The sequence below is a fragment of the Micropterus dolomieu genome, linkage group LG09 (assembly GCF_021292245.1).
Source record: "Micropterus dolomieu isolate WLL.071019.BEF.003 ecotype Adirondacks linkage group LG09, ASM2129224v1, whole genome shotgun sequence".
NCBI classification, from domain to species: Eukaryota; Metazoa; Chordata; class Actinopteri; order Centrarchiformes; family Centrarchidae; genus Micropterus; species Micropterus dolomieu.
In genome coordinates, this window is record NC_060158.1 from 16,347,031 (window position 1) to 16,369,338 (window position 22,308).

At 40.8% G+C, this 22,308-nt stretch overlaps 1 protein-coding gene across 5 annotated transcripts in view; it reads left to right on the forward strand.

The window, feature by feature from the left end:
* Window positions 1-22,308, forward strand: part of triqk (triple QxxK/R motif containing) — a 134,616-nt gene that overhangs the window by 53,574 nt on the left and 58,734 nt on the right. For 4 of the 5 annotated variants that reach the window (XM_046058921.1, XM_046058919.1, XM_046058922.1 and 1 more), the window contains one exon: window positions 5,787-5,958. In XM_046058921.1, coding sequence (XP_045914877.1) covers window positions 5,787-5,958 — 172 coding nt within the window. Of the gene's footprint in view, window positions 1-5,786; window positions 6,909-22,308 lie in introns of those variants that run through there. The other variant, XM_046058920.1, reaches the window with a different exon arrangement.

Genomic DNA, 22,308 nt, shown 5'->3' on the forward strand with positions numbered 1-22,308 from the left:
ATATATATATATATATATATATATATATATATATATATATATATATATATATATATATATATATATCTAAGTATCACACTAAATGTGTGTCATATGCTGTATAGAGACACTGGATTTATATTGTATGAGCAAAATAGTCATTCATCTTTATCACTATAATGTAAAAATCGTTGGTACAAGCTTTTCCTATTAACAAAATCCCATATTTGGAAATTCTACCTAAAATATGCCAGGGCTTGAAAGAGACTAATTACAATGACTGTTGTTACAGTATAATTTTAAGTATGTTTTACTGTAAAACATTCTTTTTATTTTAATTTCAGTTATTGTGTTACATTTGAAATGCTTCATTTATGAATCTGTTCGACTGTAAAAGAAAAATGTATGTGTATGTGAGCTGTAGACACTGACATTAAAATGTATCCATGATAGTCACAGATTTGCTAAAATCATTTTGTCACGTGATCAAACACTAATGATTTGTTTTCATCCCACCCCACTACTATTTTTTTTACTAACTTAGCAAGCATCAGTGATTAAAATCTAAGAGAATCTTCACAATTTTTTTTTGTATGTATTTGTATTTTTGTCCAATACCTTAGTTGGTAACCTTGATCATTCTCCAAAACACCATCCATTTGAAGATTGATAATTCTATTTGATTACTTAAATCAATAAATTGTTTTGACAAGACACTGAACTCTTGAAAAAAATACAATCAGTTTCATACTGGCATTCTATCAATAAATGTCTCTGCTTGTACAGTAGAATGCCATTTAAATGTGATTATTTGTTGACATGTCCGACCCTACTTTGTTCAGGTGTTCTTGGGTATACAGTTTTAAAGATGTCTATATTGTTTTGTCAGTTCTGTTATGTGTTGAAATATTGTTTATCAGTGTGTGATTTAATAAGTAAACTTTACTTAGAGGACAAATTATCCTTTTGTTAAAGTAGATGTTTATACAAGTAGAAACAGTTGTAACAGTATTTCAGTACTCTTTCTAACCTGGTGAATAGGAGGGCATGAGTGTGTGCGTGTTTATGTGTGAGATCTCTTGGGATACATCTGACTTATTTGAGAACAAGCTGTTAAAATAAAACTGGGTTACCCGAGGAAAGCTACAACAGCGAATCCACATTTTATTGTGTGCAATACAACTTCAGGGACACTGTGTTGGATGTGCAAACATTTTGTGAGTGTAAAAGATCCCTTGAGCATTTTCATTCTTCTTGGCATGCAGGAAGTTAACATCTCGATTTTTCTTGAGTACAGACTATTGCTGTACATTGGTATCTCTTTTTGACACACAGGCTCTCAATTCAAGTTATATTTTAACAGAGACAAATGGTTTCAAATAGCAAACGATCAATAGTGAAGTGTTTCCTCAGAAATACATACAGACAATAAAGAAATATTATATAAATATGTGATAACTGGATGAAAAATACAATCCAAACACGAGTAATTCAGAAAGCGTATTGCCATTCATAACCATTCTGAACCAGTCTGTGGAAAAAGACAGTGGCAACTTGCCAAAGTCCTCCGTCTAGCCAAGGTGTTTTACAGACTAGTGAAGGATGTCTTTTAACCTGACAAAAGTCCAAAGTGAACAAAACGACTCCGATGTCTTCCCTTTTAGTACAGTGTATGCAATGTCTTCATTGCTGTGTGTATGTATGAGAGAAGGGGAAACTGTGAGAGACAGAGCACGAGAAAGTGAAAAGGGAATAAAGTGAACCAAGAGGAGGAAAATAATCTGATAGGTTGGACAGACCCAAGCTGTGTGAAGAGTGAAGCCAATGCAGAATTGTTAATACCTGCATGCGGAGCGATACCAGCCAGCAGGGGGCGACTGCACTGGTTGCAAAAGGAAGCCCGATTGCATGGAAGTCCTTGACAAAATTACCCTACTTCTCACTTGATAAAATACCTCAGTAAACACTTTTCCTAATGAGTGGTCACCTTTTGGTTGATACGTGGCTTACCAGAAGAAATGCAAAACAGGAAATGTACATTTGGTTTTGAGCCAGTAACATCACAGTTAACGTGAATTAGGTTAACGTGAAAATCACCTTACTAGCCAAGGAATCTAAAGTCAGAAATGCTCAAGGTAGCAGGGGTATCGTGTCTGTAGGCATGGGCGTAAATCTCATCTAACAGTAGGGGGGCACAATAAACATAAAATTTCTCAAGAGCAATTTTTGAAGGGGACACAAATAATAAAAATTTTATTTTTATAGGATACGTGTACACAGAGGGAAGTCTTGCTATTATTTTTCTGGCCAAAACACAAAGCAATAGTTGTTTAAATATGACTTAAGTTCATAGGTTCACCACGCGATCATATTATCCTAAATAACTTGTGTCCTCTAGGCTACATAGTAATTTAGGTTTCTTCTGGGATAGAGGACGTCTCTTACTTACATACACACACATATATATATATATATATATATATATATATATATATATATACACACACACACACACACACACACACATATATATATACATACACACACATACACAGATATATATATATATATATATATAAAATCCTAATCTAATTTTGACCGATTACAATTTTATTTTTTTCTAAGAACTATAACTGACAGCATGCACAAACATTTTTGTAACTATTTATTGGAAAAATCTATTTTTATTAGGGTCCCCATCAGCACCAGTATAAATTTTAGCTATTCTCACTGGGGTCCATTCAATTGTATGGTCATAATGAAACATTGATTATAAAATAACATTAGCATTTTCACTGGAAGGAGCTGAAAATTAATTGCACACCATTTTAATTCTACCTTATTCTTCAATTTATTTTTGTGTTTAATCACAAACAGTAATCTGCTCACCTTGCTTTTCCCGTCAGACACACAAGCACACTCCTGTCTGTCTGTCTCTTTCTCTCTGTCTGCTCTGACTTTACTTGTCAGCAGTTTTATTTAAAAGAACTCCTGTTTCTTACTTTTCACCCTCGATTCCGTTTTCACAGCAGCAGATGAGCCGCGTGTGGAGGAGGCTTATTGTTATTTACCGATAGAGACCACCGCGGTATGAATGACATCGTCACCAACAGCTGTGTTCACTGTTGCTTTACCTGGTCCCTGCTTTACAATATCCACAGCGTCTCTTTCTGTGTGTTTCTCTGAAGATGTTAATAGTGAGCTTTGTGTCTTCTTCACACTCGTGAATAACTTCCACACACACCTAAGACATATTTCAGTATGTGTGTGTGGCTGTAACACGAGGTTACTGTCTGTACACTCACGAAACACGGTGCAGTGCAGCGTGTTCGTAACGTTCAATGTATCCAGCAGAAAATTGGATATTTGACACTGCTCAGCCCCGGTCACCGGTGAGAGCCGAGTAAGCGAAATAAATATAAAATAAACAGCCTATTTCAGTCCCCAGCTGATCAATCTGTGCATCTCTAGCTGTAGAAGATGACTTACAATCCAATATGCTGTTAAAGAGGTTGTATTATGCTCATTTTCAGGTTCAAAATCTTATTTAGGGGTTGTACCAGAACAGGTTTACATGGTTTAATTTTGAAAAACACCATATTTTTCCTCATACTGCACATTTCTCCAGTCTACTTTTCACCCTATGTGTTGTACGCTCTGCTCTTGAGCTACAGAGTGATGCATCTTACTTGTACAAAATCTTGCACATGCGCAGCTCCCAGGTAAGGACTACTAGCCAATCCGAAGCAGAGAAGAGCGGGTCGTAAGAAACAAGGTAGTGTGATCAAAATCAAAGCCGCTTCAGACTTCGACTGTAACCTAGCAGATGGTATAAGTTACTCAAGTCCACAACCACACAACATCATTGTTCCACATCTTACCATTGGGACTAAACGTTGAACTGTTGCCGGTGTTCTGACGATCTCTGCTGCCTTGCCGAAAAATGCTACCATAGCGCAAATCGATAGACTCGACTCTACTCGGCCCTGCTCCATTTTCCATTGCAGATAGTACCCAGAGATAGTGCGTAGCTTGTCGTCATAGCGACGCTACATACAACTGCTGCGACGTAATGTTCAATGCGACACACACACCAGCGATCCACACATCTTTAAAAATATATACAGTCTACGTTTAAAATGTTACAACATGACTGTAAAGACAAAGCGGTATGAAAACCTTCCAGCTGTGTTTTCCTCTGCCGTTGTTGCTGCAGCGGTCTGTGTGACGGCGGGAGCAGAGGGCTCTGTGAGCGGGCGGCTGGCCGGCCTCACACGCTCCTCCCACGGGTTGGCACAGGCTTCCCCCGCAGCCACTTCTCAACTCCAAAAATATTCAAGCACATTTTTGTTCCGCCAGCACATTTCGTAAAACTGTCAATATTCGAAATCTACACAGCTGATTTCTCACCTCAAAACTTCTCAGAAGTGGATTTAGTGATGAAATTACATACGAAAACTGTAAAATATAAAACTTTCTGTTGCTTGGCCCCTGTCTGGTGCACGCAATGATGATGCAGTGAATAGTGAATATTCTCTCTGACCAAACAGCAGTCTGTCATGTTTTCACATTATATTTTAGTATCCCTCAGCTCGCTTGGAACCTTGACGGAGGTGATACAAAAAAAAGTACCTGGAAGCAGGTACAGGTACAACATTTCTACAATGGAAAACCAAACAAAGGCGAGTCGAGCCTCCGCTCAGACTAGCTTGGTCTGAGGGCGTGCCTGACCCTGCTAGCAGCTTGGCAAGCTTTAGGACATGTTTTCATTGTGACGTCACAAGTAAAGGAAGCAAAGGGCTGGACTACAAACGAGCTGTTTTCAAGCAGTTCAGAGCAGTGTTTTCTGTGGGAGATGGGAACTCCCTTTGGGCTGGACTTTGGGCTTTTTCACTTTGCAAACTTGTTACATGCACAAAAAAGAGGTATAACTCAATAAAGGAGAGGGGAAAAGCCAAAAAGCATAATACCACCTCTTTAAACAAGCAACTGAACAAGCTAGGTAATGTTATAATAACATAGTGGGCTCATAGAAAAATAATCAGTTATCATAACTTTTTGTCATGATTAATTTATTAATGACTCAGCTGCAGGCTATTAAAGACAAAAGAATCAGTTCATACAATGTTTAAAGTGCATTAAATAGCCCTGCCAGCTTGCTTAACATTACTGGAGTTCCACTACTGAAAGATTTTAACTGGTTTCCTCCGACCGGGCTCCTGTGAGGGGAAGCAGGCTGTGGACCAAACCACTGTCCGGCAAGAGAGGGGGACTCAAAATGTTTCTAAACTTAAAACACACTTTAATTGCCCTGTTTGCGTTTGTATTGTTTTACTATTTACACAGTTATTCTCAGTATATATCATTATATTATTTGATGTGTTGTGGTGGCAGCCCGGCTGACGGTGAGTGTCCTGGCCTTTTCTCCTTTTCATCAGTTATTCTGCTTTTCCCTTGGTTTTCTCTGTTCTCTGCCTGCCTCCCTGTGTCTCCTTCCCTGTGTGTGCTCTCTCTTTCTCCCTCCGCTCCTTAGCCCAGCCTACAACCTGCACCTGCACCTCATCAGCCACCTCGTCAGCCTGCCACACCTGCCAGTAGTCAACCTCATCCCTGCCTATATTTCAACCCCGGTTCTCCACACCACTCTTGCTTGATCGTTGTTGCTCCATACCCGGTGCTACCTCTGCATTCAGGCTCTCATGTTTTTTGATTTCTCTCAATCTCCCTGTGCTTTGTCGCCTCTGTCACTAACCCTGTCTCTTTGTCCGCTTTCCTCCCATGTTCACTCACTCTCGTCCTCCGTTCAGTCGGCTGGGCTCATCCTCCGGTCCTCTCCTCCTCGGACTTCCCCCATGGTGTCCTCCCTGTTCACCCTCGCTTCCTCAGCCCCAGTGTTCCCAGGCCCTCTGGTCCCAGTCTCCTCGGTTCCCCAGGCCTGTTTCTCTGGCATCCACCTCTCCCTTACGCCTATGTCTGTAGGTATGTTTCCACCTGTTTTTATGCACATATTTCAGCATTTCCACCTGAGTGGAAATGCTGAAAATACTGCAAAAAAGTTCTTACTCTTGGCTGAGATGGTAAAGTTAATGTATCGATAAAAGCAAAATGTGACCGTGAGCAATGGAAACCGACATAGCCAATAAATCATGATGTACATGAAGCACGTGACTTAAACGTCCACTGATGCTTCAACTGGAGAGAGGAAAATTTCAGCAGAAGAAAGTCTAATTATTTGAGGGTTGACCGGTGCTCCTTTAATTACATAATCTCCTTGTACACACTTCTTCTGCAATGGCTTAATGGCACCTAATTGGATAATTGGCACCACTAGTTGTTCTCCTAATATTCACATAACAGTAGTGGACAGAAACACTTATAAATTTTCCTTTTGTTGATTTTCTTAAATTTTGCCCTACATTAGGATCAAAACTTGGCAACTGTGTGGAGTTATTTTCAGTATGTTCATGTACTGTAATGTATTTAATTATATGGGGTGGCGTCTCCTGGTCTGACCCCCAGACTGGGTGTGTCTAGTTGTGAACTTTATTCCTAGAATCAGAGAGTGTGAGGGCTGCAGCCTTTATTCCCAACCTCAGAAATATACAGTATAAACGTACCTCGTACCTTGAGGGGCTGTTAGGGCCATAATTTAAACTTTAACTCTAAAGCATAGTAGTAAAACACACACTTACCACTTTTAAACACATACAATTAGAAAAAAATGTTCTTACATACCACTGGATTCATTCACATTATACTGGTGGAAGCTTTTAACAGCTATAACTTATATTTAACAGTTATATCATGCAGATAATGTAAATTGCAATCATGTTTTTCAATATTTATATCAAAATTTTTTTAATTGGAGGACAACAATCAACTCCACCTCATCTTTTGCACTCCACCATAAATAAATGACACCACTACCTTGCATATTATCAATATATAAGTAACTGTATATGTTTTTATTCTAATTTTAAATAAAAATTAAATATTTGTATACAGTATATGTTCTGTGTGTAGTGTGATGGGGACTCTTTAATGAAAAGTGTTAAAGTGTGGTCTCTTGTTTGAAACTGTACATGTAGAAAATAATCATCAGTATTGTTTGGATAAGAAATTCTTCAAATTGTCCATTCTTTCAAGAAAAACAATAAATATGAAAGAAATCTGGCTTTAAGCAGTATAAATGTAGACAACAGATATACAGCTGAGTTGGAAGATTAACCACTAAATGTCTTTAAAACCCCATTGGAAGTTGGCAGGAAATGACACTCGCAATAAAATTCACTCTTTCACTGGGGCTGCCCTCTCAAACACACTACTGATATTGGCCACACATGCACAATTGTGTGTAGTTTTACCAGTGTGTATGCCAGTTTGTCCTAGTTTCTATATAGTGTCTCACTTCTGATGTGAAACAAAAGCACTAACATGAGCTGCCATTCCTGTACTACTTATTTTGGCCATACACGGGAAGCATTCCTCTCCTATCATGGTCCATGCGAGCTGTGAAGCAGCCCAGTCTGCCTGCTCTCCGTCACATGCCTGTCACAAGCCCAGTCGGCAGCTCCCAGCTCCTAATTTGCTGCCTGGACTTAGCGAGAGGTGGTCTGGCTAGTGTTAAACCACTGAATGATAAGATCCAGGTCCTCTCCACATGAACCAATGAGCTCTTTTGTCTGAGACACGGGGACGATTGTTGGCAGACACACGCAGACATCAACTTACACAGGCACACTAATACACACTTGCAGATTCAGGGAAAAGCATGCCTGAACAGAGAAACACATATACACACAAATACCAACACAATAACAGATTTTGTGTCCATTGCCCCCACCTCTTCCTCCAAGCGAAACACAGAAGATGTATGACTTTTATGCAACTTGACACCTGCTGTTGCATACCTCGACAATTCCTGGAGTGTGTAACAGATGATGTGTGTATTGTGGCAGAGAACCTTCCTGGTATGGCTCATTTCTATGGGTTGCAAGAGTGTAAACCATGCAAGACCAGACACATGGTCCTGCAAAAAAGAGAAATTATCATTCTGGACTCTGGATGCTACGTATCAGGTCATGTCATATCAGGTTCTGTGTTCTGCTCTCTTTCTGTTTTTGGCAAACATCTACATTAACTTAGTTTCAATTTTTCAATTCCACTGTGATTAGACATAATGGCAGTTTAATTTAGAAAGGATCAGCAGACTTTGATTTAATAAGAGCAGCCAAAGTTGCAGAACAATTTGAAGACTTGCACATCTCGTAAGACTGCAGCAATTGGCTCTAACAAATAGATTCTGTAGTCTCATACGATACATTGATTTGAAATTGGACCAACTGATTGGTTTACCGTTCACATGGGAAAAGTTCAGGCTCCAACCAATCAGCTGTATATTCAGTAATCAGATCCCTGAGGACATAAAGTGAATATGAGCAAAGCGAGAGATGGAGAATGAGAGAAAGTTGCCTGCGGCAGCACGGCCGCTCCATTACCATCCTCTGACTGCATAATGCTATAGATCTGTTTTTGCTGGCTGTGACTGACAGCTGACCAACTTTGTCAGCAACCTTGCAAGAGCTCACCACTCCTACATTTTTCACAGACACATATCAATGACCTTCAATTTCAAACGGCAGACCAAAATATCGACTGAAAGCTTCCTTTTATCAGGTGCCAGTCTCAGAGTATTTCCCTTTCAGAAAGCATAACAGGTCAGGCTGTTCTCTGCTGCCATGAATCACTCTCGGCAGAAAGGACAATATTTCAACCCTTGTGTTGTTTCATTACCAGCTGATGACGTACTCTAGCCCCGTGAAGTGGGGAATCTTGTTTATCTTGGCCAAGCCTTGCTGACCTCGCATATTCATGAATTCCATATGTAAAAGTCTCATATACTGTAAATCCACCCAGAACTGTTATTTTGGTCATTTTCTTTGAGCTGAAGCATGGAAGAGCAAAAACATAATAACCTACCCTTGTAAATTTTTCAACGATGAAGAGAGAGCTGCAGAGAAACCCTTCTTTGTTAAAGGGGAACCTGTCTTATCACTGAATGAGAAAGCCAGGTTCTCAGAGGGTTCTGTTTCTTCACTCTACAATGGAAGTCACAGCCGACGAATGAAGGTCAGCGTTGTGTCTGGAAAATATAGAGCTCAGTAATTCTGCCTCAGAGTGCTTCCAAATAACTCCATCACTGTCTGCCTGAGTGTCTGTCTGCCCACATATATTTGTCTACTCATTCCTATCACTCCTGTCCCTTTTCCTTGTCACTGTCCAACTCTGCCTATTGTGCTTTTTATGAGCTGTGTCTCTACTTCCATGCTCTCTTTCACTGCTGTCTACCTGACTCTTCTTCTGCTTTCCTGCCCTCCTCCCTCCGTCTCTCCACTCTCCCAGATCCAAACACGTAAGTCCTCCTCAATAAGTGTCCAGAGGTCCTCTATGAGGTAACACTCCCTAGGTCTGTTTCATCTCCAAGTGTGTCTCAGCTCGCTTGAGATCACATGAATGGCTTTGAAATGGCTTCAAAATAAAAGCGGCAACAAAAGTGCCGATTGTGGTAATAACAACCATTCAAACGGGGCTCACACATCCAAGGCTGCCAGAGAATTTATTTTAGTAATGAGATGGAGAGATGCCCTGCGCATATCACAGCTTGGGCTTTGATTTATGCCGCTGAATGAGGTGATGCCGTAATTTGTGCACGAGGGGAAAACACACAGCCATTTAGTGATGGGATCCAGCTCTGTTCAGTGGCACTCTCCCAGCCCATCTGGCTTCATTTACAATCCAGTTGGAGTCACACACGAACGTTATACTTGGCTGTCTTCATTTTTATTGGTCAGCCTTGATTTATGACCATCAAAGTCCAAAATAATTGGCTGACACTGGATGTCTTTTATAAGTCGTGTTTAGGGGGCAAAGCTTCAGCTGCAAAAAATGCTGGAAAATGAGTGAAAACAGAAGGAATGCATGACGTGATGCCTTGAGAAGGAGCAGCAGAGTCTTTGCAGCCGAGCTTCTACTTGTGTATTTTTATAACAGGCGCCTCCTTGGCCAGCTATGTATGGTTGTGCCAAGTACTTGTGTACACAGCGTTGGCCAGGTCATGTAACTTCTAGATGAAAAACATCTTTGCCAGGATCGGTTCAGTGACTAGACTGCTATTACAAAACACAAAATTGCAGAGGAGAATACTGTTGAAGCTACAGGAAATTACCAGTGTTTCTGAAAGTCAATCTGAAGTTTGAAATCACCTCACATTTTGTATAAAGTGGTAAAAATGATAAGGATATTGCAGCTATTGTATTTACTTTTTTATTTAAAAAAAGAGGATTACATTTGTAGACACAGCATCATGCTGCAAGCTTTCTTGCGCCACGTGTCACATTTTTCTAGTGGCTTAGACGTTTAAAAGTTAAAATATAAGAGCTTTACTACTTTACAACTTTCTTCCTGTTTTGATGCCAGTGTCAAGGTCTGTTCCCTGTTGGGTAGTGTTTCCCTACCATTACAGGAGTGTTTCCAGTAGTGGCCCCTGTGGTTAGGGACTGGGGCGCACAGGGACAAATATTCAGCTCTGGCACAGTAGCCACACCAGCCCACATTATCACGCATCCCCACTCACAAACACACGCATTCACTACTCACATTTGTGTAGAGATGGTGAAATAATATAATCAGTACCGTGTGTAACAGATTTGTAACATTTAATGTATGTGACTGGCTATAGTTACATACACACACATATATATATATATATATATTAGTTTTTAAAGAGCACACGTCTATAACAAATTTACACATACAGTAAAAACAATGGCTCACCATCTGAGTATGTTGTAGAGTCTGTGTCTGTGCCGCTTGTCTGCTGTTACTGTTAATTAATATCTACTGTAGAGTTAATTACAAACCCAAAGTACATTTGGTACTATATCTGGCTTGTCCGCGTCTTATAATGTAATAGATAGCATCTGTCTCTGTTGTTTCTCTACAAAATGCTAAAATGGGTCGCCAAATATACTTGGGTGGCCAAACTAAAGCCTATGTGTGGGAAACACTGTCTGTCCCATCCCAAAACAAATGGTCCGGATGGCCAATTTGCCGCTGGTTAGGGATAAGGTTGGGGTCATGTTAAGATAAGAGAAAACACATATCGACAGGAGAACAGACTTCGACACAACCCCTGTATTAGTGATAGGAACAGTGGAAAAGACGAGAGATTGATGTTAGCTGTATTTAATTACAAAGAACTATATAATATAGTATATCATAAGGCCACCCCATTATTCAAATACTAACTGGCAAACTCAAGCATGTTGTTTGATCAGTCAGGTGAATCTCTCTGGTGAGTATAATGCCATTTACTATCCCAATAAATAGGCTAGCTAGCGAGCTTGTTAGCTGTTGGACTGTGAGAGACCTATGGGGTAGGGACACCTAGCGCGCTTTGCCAGCTTCCATTTGGAAGGTGAATGCTTTTTAGCCTGGCTTGCTAACATTGGCACTAATTACCAGTAGACAGTACTTTTTGTTCATGTTATTTTAAAGCAAGACACTACAGGTGAAAAGAGTAAAAGTTGATTACTTATATTAAGACAATGTTTTTTTTTTGTATTATTTCTTTTATATTAAATATTATATTTAAATATGCAAATGAGACACTATCTAATGAGATTTTCGTTAATTTGCATCTATTTCAAGAACTAAAATCTGAACACCAGATTAAGTCTGATTCAAAATTATTCAAATGTTTTTACCAAGGGGATTTTGGATATAACTTTTTATTATTTCATAAATCAAAAAATACTGTCAACAGGCCTGCCAATTTTTGGCCTGTTCTTTTAGAATGAAATGTTATATAATTCAGGCGATGAATGAAATATGAACAAACCACTCTGTAAACAATTCAGAATATGCTGTGTTACTAACATCATGTCTGAACAGTTGCTCTTACACACAGAAACAGACAGAGCCACCCGCGGAAAGCTAAACCAAGAAGTGTCACATGACGCATCTAAGCCAATCATGTGATCAGAAATGTATGCTAGCCAATCAGATTTCACGCTTAGCTGGCTGTACTTTTGATTGATTGCTTGTACAAAGGAAATGACCATATTTGGATCTGCTAATTTTCTACAACAGAGAGAGAGCTTTCCAACAGTACTACAGATGAAAACGGTGTAGACAGTGGCAGGACATGTTGCTGTAGAATACTAACTTTTAGGAGAAATGTACAGACGCAAACAGACAAACTGTAATAAAAGAAACTACAAAATGTGTATTTTAGACTTTTTTCCTCACTTGTCTTAAAGAAGACATGTTTGGATGCATTACATTTATTCATTTAGCTGACACTTTTATCCAAAGCGACTAACAATTACTATATGGGTCAGTGGTCGCACACCTCTGGAGCAACTAGGGGTTAAGTGTCTTCCTCATTGACACATTGGTGTCTCACATTGGATTCGAACCCAGGTCTCTCACACCAAAGGCTGGTGTCTTATCTACTGCACCATCACCACCTTTTTTTGCCAACTGTTTATTTGACAGGGACAGCGCACAATTAAAACAATTGCACCAGAGTTAGCTAACGGCTAGTTTGCATCTGTTGTCCCTGGGCAGGTAGACAAAACAACAAACAACATTTTAGTGAAGGTTTAGTGAAGGTAATAATGACGGTGTGTGAGATGTGTGTGCAAAGAGAGTGAAATACTTTGGCAACACTGCAAACTTCGCTAAACATCTGAGATTAAGTCAAATTAATATGATGATATTATGAAGCGGCAGTTCTGAGCAGGATATTTTCATTATAATTAAAGAATATGACAGTAGTTTGATGTTTCATGTATTTAAAAAGAATGGTCTTTAAAAAATTGCTTATAACTTAGTTTTCTGCACATTTAGTTTCAGTTTGATTCTTACTTCCTGCTATTGTTCCCATAACCATGACATCCCTGTGCATGGATGCCACAATACTGCTGGTCACATACTGGCAGATAACCCAACATCTGTGGTTTTTAAATGAAGATTCTCATACAGATCCGGACTGATACATTACAGTATAAATTACTTTTATTTATTGTTCTAAATTTGTTAAGTTATATGTACATATTTAAATGAATGGAACAGATTGCCTCATATAAATGTATTTCAAACATTAACAATATCTAATATTATTGTAATATTGCAGCTGATGGTATATTCTAATGAACAGAGTTTATGGCAGTTTTAGAGCTCAGATTTAAAGAGCTCATATTATGCAAATTTTCAGGTTCATACTTTTATTTAGGGGTTGTACCAGAATAGATTTACATAGTTTAATTATTTTATTTTAAACCCTGTGTGTTGAATAGGGTTGGGCCAATAGACGATGCCATTGTCCAAAGAAAATATGTCCCACTTCTCTCAGCAGGGGGACGTCTTGTCACTGTGTGTGCTGCAGCTCAGTGACTAGCCTAGGTGATCAATATGGCACAGATAAGTTACGTAAGTAAAGGCTGGACTACAATCGGGCTGTTTTCCGGCAGTTAGGAGCAGTGTTTTCTGTGGGAGATTGCAACTAGAGCCCTGCATTCAAGCCTGAACCCAAAGTGGGCTTGTCATGTCATAGCCTACACGCGGGCTGGACATCGAGCCTGTATTAGGCATCTTCTTTTTATGTTTTAGACAGCCATTAATTAAAAGAAACTAGGATAAGTTGGAGATGGTGAAACAAAGATAGAAAGCCAATTCATAACCTATCACACTGACATACATGACACAGTCTGCTTCCTGTAGTGTTAGGAGGCTGTTGATTTGATTGGATTTTGGGATTGGCCGTGTTCTGTGGTATAGCCTTGATTTTTGATGCATAGCTTCAGTGTAAGGTAAGACAACCTGCATGTTTTTATTATTGTTCGTTTAGATTATTTAGCCTGTTGGTTTTTCCAACCGCCGTTAAGAGCAGCAGCAGCCTGTCTCAGCTTGTCAAAAATTCCTTTTTACTGTGATAGTGATCATAAACGTTTAAACTAACTACCACTAATTCCGATAGGCTCTCAGACACTGGCAGGGTTTGAGCCTGAGTGTCTCAGGCCAGGGCCAGGCTGGGTCTTAGGTTTGAGGCCTGTGCAGGGCTCTGATAGTAACTCCCTTTGGGATGGACTTATTACATGCACAAAAAAGATATATAACAGAACAAAGGAAAGGGAAAAGGCCAAAAAACATCACCTCTTTAACTCATTACATGAATTTTATAAGGTAGCATATTCTACCAGGAAATTAATTGTATTGAATGATGGAGGATTTAAGAGGGCTTGTTTTTCAGGGCTGTCTGTCTTTCCAATGAGTTAAGATTGCCCGGATGGGTATGTAATCAGTAGTTCCTTCTCAATTTCAAGTCTGCAAAACATTCTTGAAAACTCAAACTAAATGAAAAGTTGCTTTGTGTCTTCTTCAGGAATGGCAGAGAAGCTTGAATGACACGAAAAAAACAAAACAAGAAAGTAATAAGCCAACAGAATGAGAGCAGAGAAGCTGAGCCAAGCAGCTAGAGAGATTTTATTTCTTCTGCCTCCATCTTTTTTTAGTTTTTGGAAGGCAGCCTAAAAATGTGCCTGTCGCAGATGTTTGGACAGAAGGTGTTTGCATGCTGTTCATTTATACACTGCCATACGGGACACAGTATGACCACCACAATAACCAGTAAGTAACACTCTCCATGTGCACAACGACTCGCCAACTTCTACCTTCTGTTTTTGGAGGGAACGTGTACCCCCGTGGATTGAGACGTACCTTGAAGCTCCTGACTTGCCCCACTGCCACTGATAATGACGCTGCGGCGGTAATGGATTTTGCATTAGCGATTGGTTTGGGAAGGAAAACAAACTGTTTTTGATGGAGGTTTCACTGAATGTCTGTGTGTGAATGTGTGCACAGGTGTGAACGTCTGTGCATGCACAGATTGCTGTAGACCAGAGCTTGTCAAAACTCCCACACAAGCAAACTTCTTCTTCATGACATGGTAGCTTTGCTCTGCTATGCTCTACTGCAGAAAGCTACCCGGGCCATCTGTCATTCTACCCATGAAGTTGAACAGACTGTGTGCCTGAACCAATTCCAAGTTTCCCATGCTACCACTCCCACTACATATTGCAGGGGCACAGTATCACTGTCACCAGCTTTATGTTGCATATTCATCAATTTCAGCAGTTTGTCAGTTCTACCATCAACAGTTCCTCTCAAATGAACCCAAAATATAATCCCCTCATGAACACTGAAATATTGAAACATGCACTATGCCTGTGTTGAATATTTTGATTATCCAAAGTAATGAATGAAAAAGACAAGAATCAAAAATCTATAGTATATTGTGACTACCTAATGAAGGGTGCAGTATGCAAGATGACAACACCTCTGTATGTGAATTAAAAATTGCCCACGTGTCCACCGTATAGAACCATTTGCCATGTGTTTGTTTGAATCGTCTCTGTTATCACGTGAAGAAAACACTTCTGTTCATTAATGCTTCTCACCAGTACAGCGGTGATGAGGCAGACTGATGCAGCTCCAAAACATATGCTGTTCATTTTTTCTTCTTGAGCCATAGTTTCCTGCTTGAAATCTGGGGGTTATTTAGCAGAGAGAGAAAGAAAGCTGGTTTGGTCATGAATGCGGCACTAAGCCCATATAGTCTAACACAAATGCTGCATGTGGGTTCCACAATTCCTTGGATACCCTAGCATCATTTTGAGGCTATGAAAATACACGATTCTGCTAACAAACGTTATAGTTACTGGCCCAATTTCATACAGCTGAGAGAAACACTTCAGCCTGCAATGCCCCACACTCTTATGCCTGCATTATCAAGGTTCAGAATTTAAAGTTATGGTTACACTTTATAAGAAAGACCTGACATCATTAAAGTATAGGTGCCACTCCACTTCTTTATATTGATGTGATATTTTTTGTAACAAAAAAGCCCAAAGCTTTGATTTTCTGCTCTGGTTGGTAGAGGATATTAAAGTGAATTCCTTTTTTAAACCACATACAGTATATTGGTAAAGAAATAGTCCTGGCTTAATGGGCTTCAGTAGTTAGATGCATTAAAGAAATAGTTTGACATCTTGTCAAGAGTTAGATGAGAAGATTGATACCGCTCTCATGTCTATCCATTAAATATGAAGCCAGAGCCAGCAACTGGTTAGCTTAGCTTAGCACAAACACTGGAAGCAGGGCAACACAGCAAGCCTGTCTGCCCCTCTAAATCTCACTAACTAACCCTTTATATTTAATTTGTTTAATTCATGTAAAAACAAGTGTAAAAACGACATGTTGTGGTGGACTTTTTCATAGCCCGACAGTGACTTCCTGATAACTTGCTGTTACTACGACGTAGCCAACAACAGAGACCAGCTAAGTCGCTGCTGGCTGTAGCTTCATATATGATTACAGACATGAGTGGTATTGATCTTGTCATCATGGGAAACTATTCCTTAAAATCAGTGGCAGTATACAATATGAATTAAAATATATAGGCATCATGATTGCATACAAGTTACTGGACATATACGAACAGAGGTGATGAGATACAGATTTGCTGCACATGGCACAATATGGGCAACATCGTAAAACTAACAAGTATACTGTAGGATTTATATCAACATTATTTTTATTATCCACCATCATTATTATACTTCTATATCAACTGATTTGAAGAAAAAACCCAAAGACAAATTAAGAGCCACCTGTTCTGTCAGGCATGTATTTATCAGATTGATAATGTACAGGTATGTGTAGGTTTATCTACAAATGAGGTTTACCTACCACACTTTCTGTTTTCTTTCCCCTCCTGCATGTGTTCATAAAACCTCATAAAGGATTGGGTTATAAAAAATAAATAGATGGCAAGTATGAAATGTAAATCTTCTACAATTATTTTGTAAACACACATGTAGCCTTTGGAAAATTTCTGATCTGTGGAAATGTTTGTGCTTTAACTGATTCTGCAAAATGACATTATGGTTGATTTTAATTCCAGTGCCAGTTTTCTTTCATCACAATCCTACTGAGCTCAGCATTAAAGGGGGAAAAACTATTACATGTAACTGAATAGGCTCTGCCCTGAATAAGCACTGTGTCAGAAGAGTGCACTTCATACTGTAGGTCTGTGAAAATGCATGGTTCTGTTTTTTTGTGGGAGAAAATCCACGCAGTAGTGAATAACACTCTTTGTTGAAGGAGCCAAACCTCTCACAAAAATTACATTCTGAAACTATGTGAATGAAAGACCTCAAGCAGAAATGTAAAAGTCAGCCAGTCAGCATTAGGTTCAAGGATATGTTTTTTTCATCATTCAGGCAGTGGAGGAAAAAGGTTACTGCAAAGTTCAAGCCTTTGTTAGTGTTCTGAGATGCACTTATTGTCATTATTTTCTGAAATTCTGATTAATTAAACCTGTGCAAAGTAATGCTGAAGTTGGAAATACGAAGGTGGCAATATAATAAGCATTTAGCTCAAAGGAAGTTACCAAATGTATGTGATTCCATCAACCAGTAAAGTAAATATGACCATGAATTTGACCGACTTTTCAGAACAATTCAGCTGCCATCATTTACCTTCTATTGTTTGCCTTTCCATAGGAGGAGAAAAAAACAATGGGACACGTTGCATTTGTTTAACCCTCACATTTCTCTCATTGACATGCAAATGCTCCCCTCTACCCCCACCCCTCACAAAAAGAGAAAATCAGTTATTAAAATTCAGGTAATGTATTCCTGTTTCTGAATTCTATTTGAGAAACGTTATTAATTTCATATATCAAGTTCGGAGCGGCCATCTGTTCGCTGCGCACCGCTGCACCTCCCTCCATCTGCCCCTGAGTTCCCAGCGTGCCATTCTGCCGCCACCGGCTCCAAGTTTTTATGCACTCTGGCTTTTTGATTTGTCACTCATCACCGGCCTAGGCCCATGTGACCAGGCCCAGGATGGCAGGAGCATGGTGGGGGTTTTCGGCGGGATCAGTGATGGTGACATCTCAGGTGATTCAAGGCACTGGCAAGGTTTAATAAATGACTTTGTCCAGCCGTAACCATGGCTGTCACCTCCTGACACCACTGAACCAGCTATGGATGCCTTTCCCCTTCTTCTTCCACCTCTGTCCTTCCCTTCACCTCCTTTATGCTCTCTTCCTCTTCTCTTCTCTCCTTTGTTTTTATCTCTGTCTCTAGTCTTCTTTTTCTTCCCTTCTTTGTTTAACTCTCTCTCTCCCCTCAGTGTTCTCCTATTCCCTTCAGCTACAACGCCCCTTTCCTCCCTCCCTCCTTTCTGTAAGTGGAGGAAGCAGATTGTGCAGTCGGCACAGTGCAACGTGTCCCTGCCACAGTTAATTTAGCATCTGTGCCTTCATGAATATGAATACATTTACACGTCCAGGATATAATTAGGTGGTAGAGTGTGGAGAGGGTTCACGACACTCCAGGTGGGGAGAGAGAGAGAGAGACAGCGACGGAGGAAGAGATGGGAGGAAGAGAAACAGAAAAGAGATGGAAGTGGAAAAGAGGAGCAGGTAGGGCTAAAACAATCTCCCAGGCACTGTGACCTCTGTCGCCCAGCTAAGCACTCACATCAATCACACAGAAATGGCTGGAACTGCATGACTGAGGGAGTTTACATGCCTGGCACAGAGAAGTAGATGCAGATGCAGAGGCAGGCTGTGAGGCCACTTAAGCTTACAGCAAAATGTGCAGTTGTGATGCCAGTTGATGATTGCCCGCAGACTGTGTGTCTGTGTGTGATCACACATTAGCATGTGCATGTAAGGCATGTTAGGAAGGTCAGGTTACAGATGTTTAGGCTACTATTGCAAGTCAATCTAGAAGGTTCACAAGAATTTTTTTATCCTAGGGGGTTCAATAAACCCTGAGAACAAGCTTGACTTGATTTGTAATGGACATGATAAAGGGTTTATGGTTAGACTAAGTCACTTGAAAATCTCTCTGTTTTGCTGATGATAGTCCCGTCTTTGGCAGACTGTGGCCTTAAGCATACACTGGGGCGGTTTGGAGCAAATTGATAAGTAATTCCAATGAAATCTGAACCCATGGGCATGGTTCTAAAAGTCTTCAAATGATTGAAAATGACACCTCCTACGTAAAGTATTTTGGAGTGTTGTTTACAAGTGAGTTTCAGATGGAGCAAGAAATGGCTTTTTTCCCGAGGCTGTCATGTGAAGGGAATGCTGAGGCTGAGAGCGTAACCTTTGCAGTCCATGTACAGTCCTCAGAAGTGGTCACAAGGTGTGAATAATGACCAAAAACAAGGAAGTTTGCTGAGCAGGGGTCAGGGCTCATCCTCAGGGACATAGAAGGGGCTTTGAGGAGCTTGGAGTAGAAATGCCACATCGTAAGTAGCAAGTTGAGCTGATTTGGGCATCTGGTTTTCACATTTCTTGTACACCTCCCTGTGGATTTGCTTCAATAACGGCCAAATGCGAGGAGACCCAGGGGCAGAGCCAGGAACACCTCGGGATCCCTGAAGAGAAGTTGGAGAAAACTGGATGCTTGAATCGCTGGAAAAGCTGGAAGTATGTACATGTGAATATGTGTATATTCTGTAATTATATATTGTTCTAATGTGCGAATGTTACGTTTAGTCACATGTGGCATGTATGTATTGTTACACAAGTTTATGGTGCAGATTGCCCTCTTTTTGTGTGCTGCTTTGTTTGTCTCAGTGAAACATGGTTAAGAATCTCAGCTTGGCACACGTGTCCATAAGTCATTCACACTGCGTAATGGTTTATTTGCCAAAGCGCTGTGCTATTTAGGCACCAGGGAGGCACAGTCTCCAAAATGTTTAATGTTGTGTAGTTTAGCCATATGCCACTGTTTTACAGCAAGCATTGCCTGTGTCATTACACCCCGGTGCATTGGGCGCTTTCCATAATGGATCTATAACGAGAAGTTTCTGCAAATGAATAGCCAAACATCTTTGGGGATGTTTGTTTAACACAGGTGTTACCCTTCTGTAAATATGATGGTGAGCTGCCATATGACAAGGTAAGTTGCCATAGGGAGGTTGGTGTTTTTTTATGGAAAGGAGGCAGTTTTTCTGCCTGCACAGTTCTTCTGTGCAACTTGGGGCTTTAAAAGTCAAATTTTGCATTCACTTGTTGTCTCCGTTCCAACCTGACTGACATGACAAAATCGCTCCTTCTAACCAGCTTTCACAGTGAGTGATTTGAATGAGGGAATGTTTTGAAGTGATACGACAATCTCCTCATCCATAAAACACTACATCACTCCAGTATCTGAGATGTCCTTCAAAGTGAAAAACAACATTGTCTTTAAGGTTAAAAGTCTGTGATAGTCTGCACACTATGCCTCTCTGTTCCTCGCCAAATGCTCGCCAGGGGACCAAGCAAGGTAATTGATTTTGGATGCAGTCATGCAGGGGTAGTCCCAGCCACCGAAGATAAGAAAGAATTTCAAATCAAAATTATGTCTGCGCTATGCATATGAATCAGATCAGGCCTAATAAAATAAAGGTATTAGCAGCAAGGGAGGGAGAGAAGTAATTAAAGCAACCCACCAGGCACCATTCTCGCTTCGCTCTGGAGATCTCTGTGCCTTAGGGTGAGTTAAAGAACTTGTAGCTTTTAACAGGAGGCACAGAGGTCATCTGACTTTGACTTCATTCCAACTTTTCAACAGTGGTTCATGCTAAGGTTCACAGGTATGCATCACATATCACAATATTTCAATTAATCTTCATCATATCAAATTATGTGTTATGGACAACCTGTATAAAAAGGATTTTGCACAATGACTCAGGAGTAGATAGAATAAGGGGAATAAATTGCTGTTTGGGTGCATGGAAATCTTGAAATATTATATGTACACACTTCTGCACTCTGCGCATGCGTTGGCGTCTGTAGATACCTGTCGGAAGCTCCGTCTTAAACCAGACTCTTATCCAGTTTTAATCCGCATTTTTCCGTTCCATTGTTTATATCCTTTTTATTTAACTTAAGTTTTTAACTTAAGTTTTACGTGGTTCAAGGATTTTAGTCATCCGACATGGATTTTAAGCTAGATGACCGTAAAAACGCCATCAGCGCTACTGATCACAACAAAGCTCCGGCGACTAACGTTATGCTAGCTGAGATAACTCTGCCCCATGAGGACTGCACACTCCTTAAGAAAGCGAACAAAAAGATTGCTGACCTTATGGAAGACATCCGACGACTTTCAGAGGAACTCAAAGAGAAAGATTCCCTGCTGACTGGCTTTATGGATGTGGCTTCAGTACAAGCCAAACAGATTGTTTCTCTTAGCACAACCGCTAACATCCAGGACACCGTGTTTTGGGACCCCTCTAGCCTTCCCAGGCTTTCCTCCTGCTTGACTCCGAAGCATCAGTCAACCTGGGCTGAAGTGGTGGTCCGTGGCTGCAAGAGAGGCTCGGATGGGGCTGCCTCTCCTCCGCACATCGGCCTCTCCGGCGCTATGCAGCCCTGTCTGACGACACTCCGGTCCATCCAGCGGATGCACCTGCGGCTTCGAGTCTCCCTGATACGGATCTCTTTCGGCGGACAGTGCCTGCCGACACTGTTGCATCTCCTTCACCGGCTACATCTCCTGCGCTGGGCCACCGGTCTGCCGCTGGGCCTGATCGGCGGCCGTCATCCCGGTCAAAAACCTCCGCTTCCTGACGTAGGATCCTGAAGGAGGCTGTGCTCAGACGCTCTCTACCCTGCACCGTCGGGTAGCCCTTCTCTCAGGTCTGTTACTGCTACTCCAACACAACACTCGGCAGCTCACACACTCCATACTCAGTCCGCACGCAGTGTTGAAGCAGATTCTGCTCAGTCCTGCTCTGGAACCCCACAACCGGCATCTCCTCGTCCTCACGCTACAACTCACTGCTTCCCTGGTGCCACCACGGCTGACATTTTAAAAAAACTCCAGGACCTGATGCCATCGCTCCCGTCCTCCATCACAAGAGTGATAGTCCATGTCGGAACAAATGACACAGCTCTTCAGCAGTCAGAGCTGACAAAATCAGATTTTAACCGTCTTTTTAAAGCAGTGTGGAAAGTCCGTTTTTATCTCTGGTCCCATTCCCACAGTTGGTCGCGGTGCTGGCCGCTTCAGTAGACTCCTTGGCCTCCATGACTGGCTCCAGTCCGCCTGCAGGGCTCACCGTGTGTGTTATGTGGATAATTTTAATATTTTCTGGCAAAGAATGTCTCTTTTTAAGACAGACGGACTTCACCCAAACAAACGGGGCTCAGAAATGTTAGCTGCTCACATACAGCATGTGGTGCGGTCCACACATGAC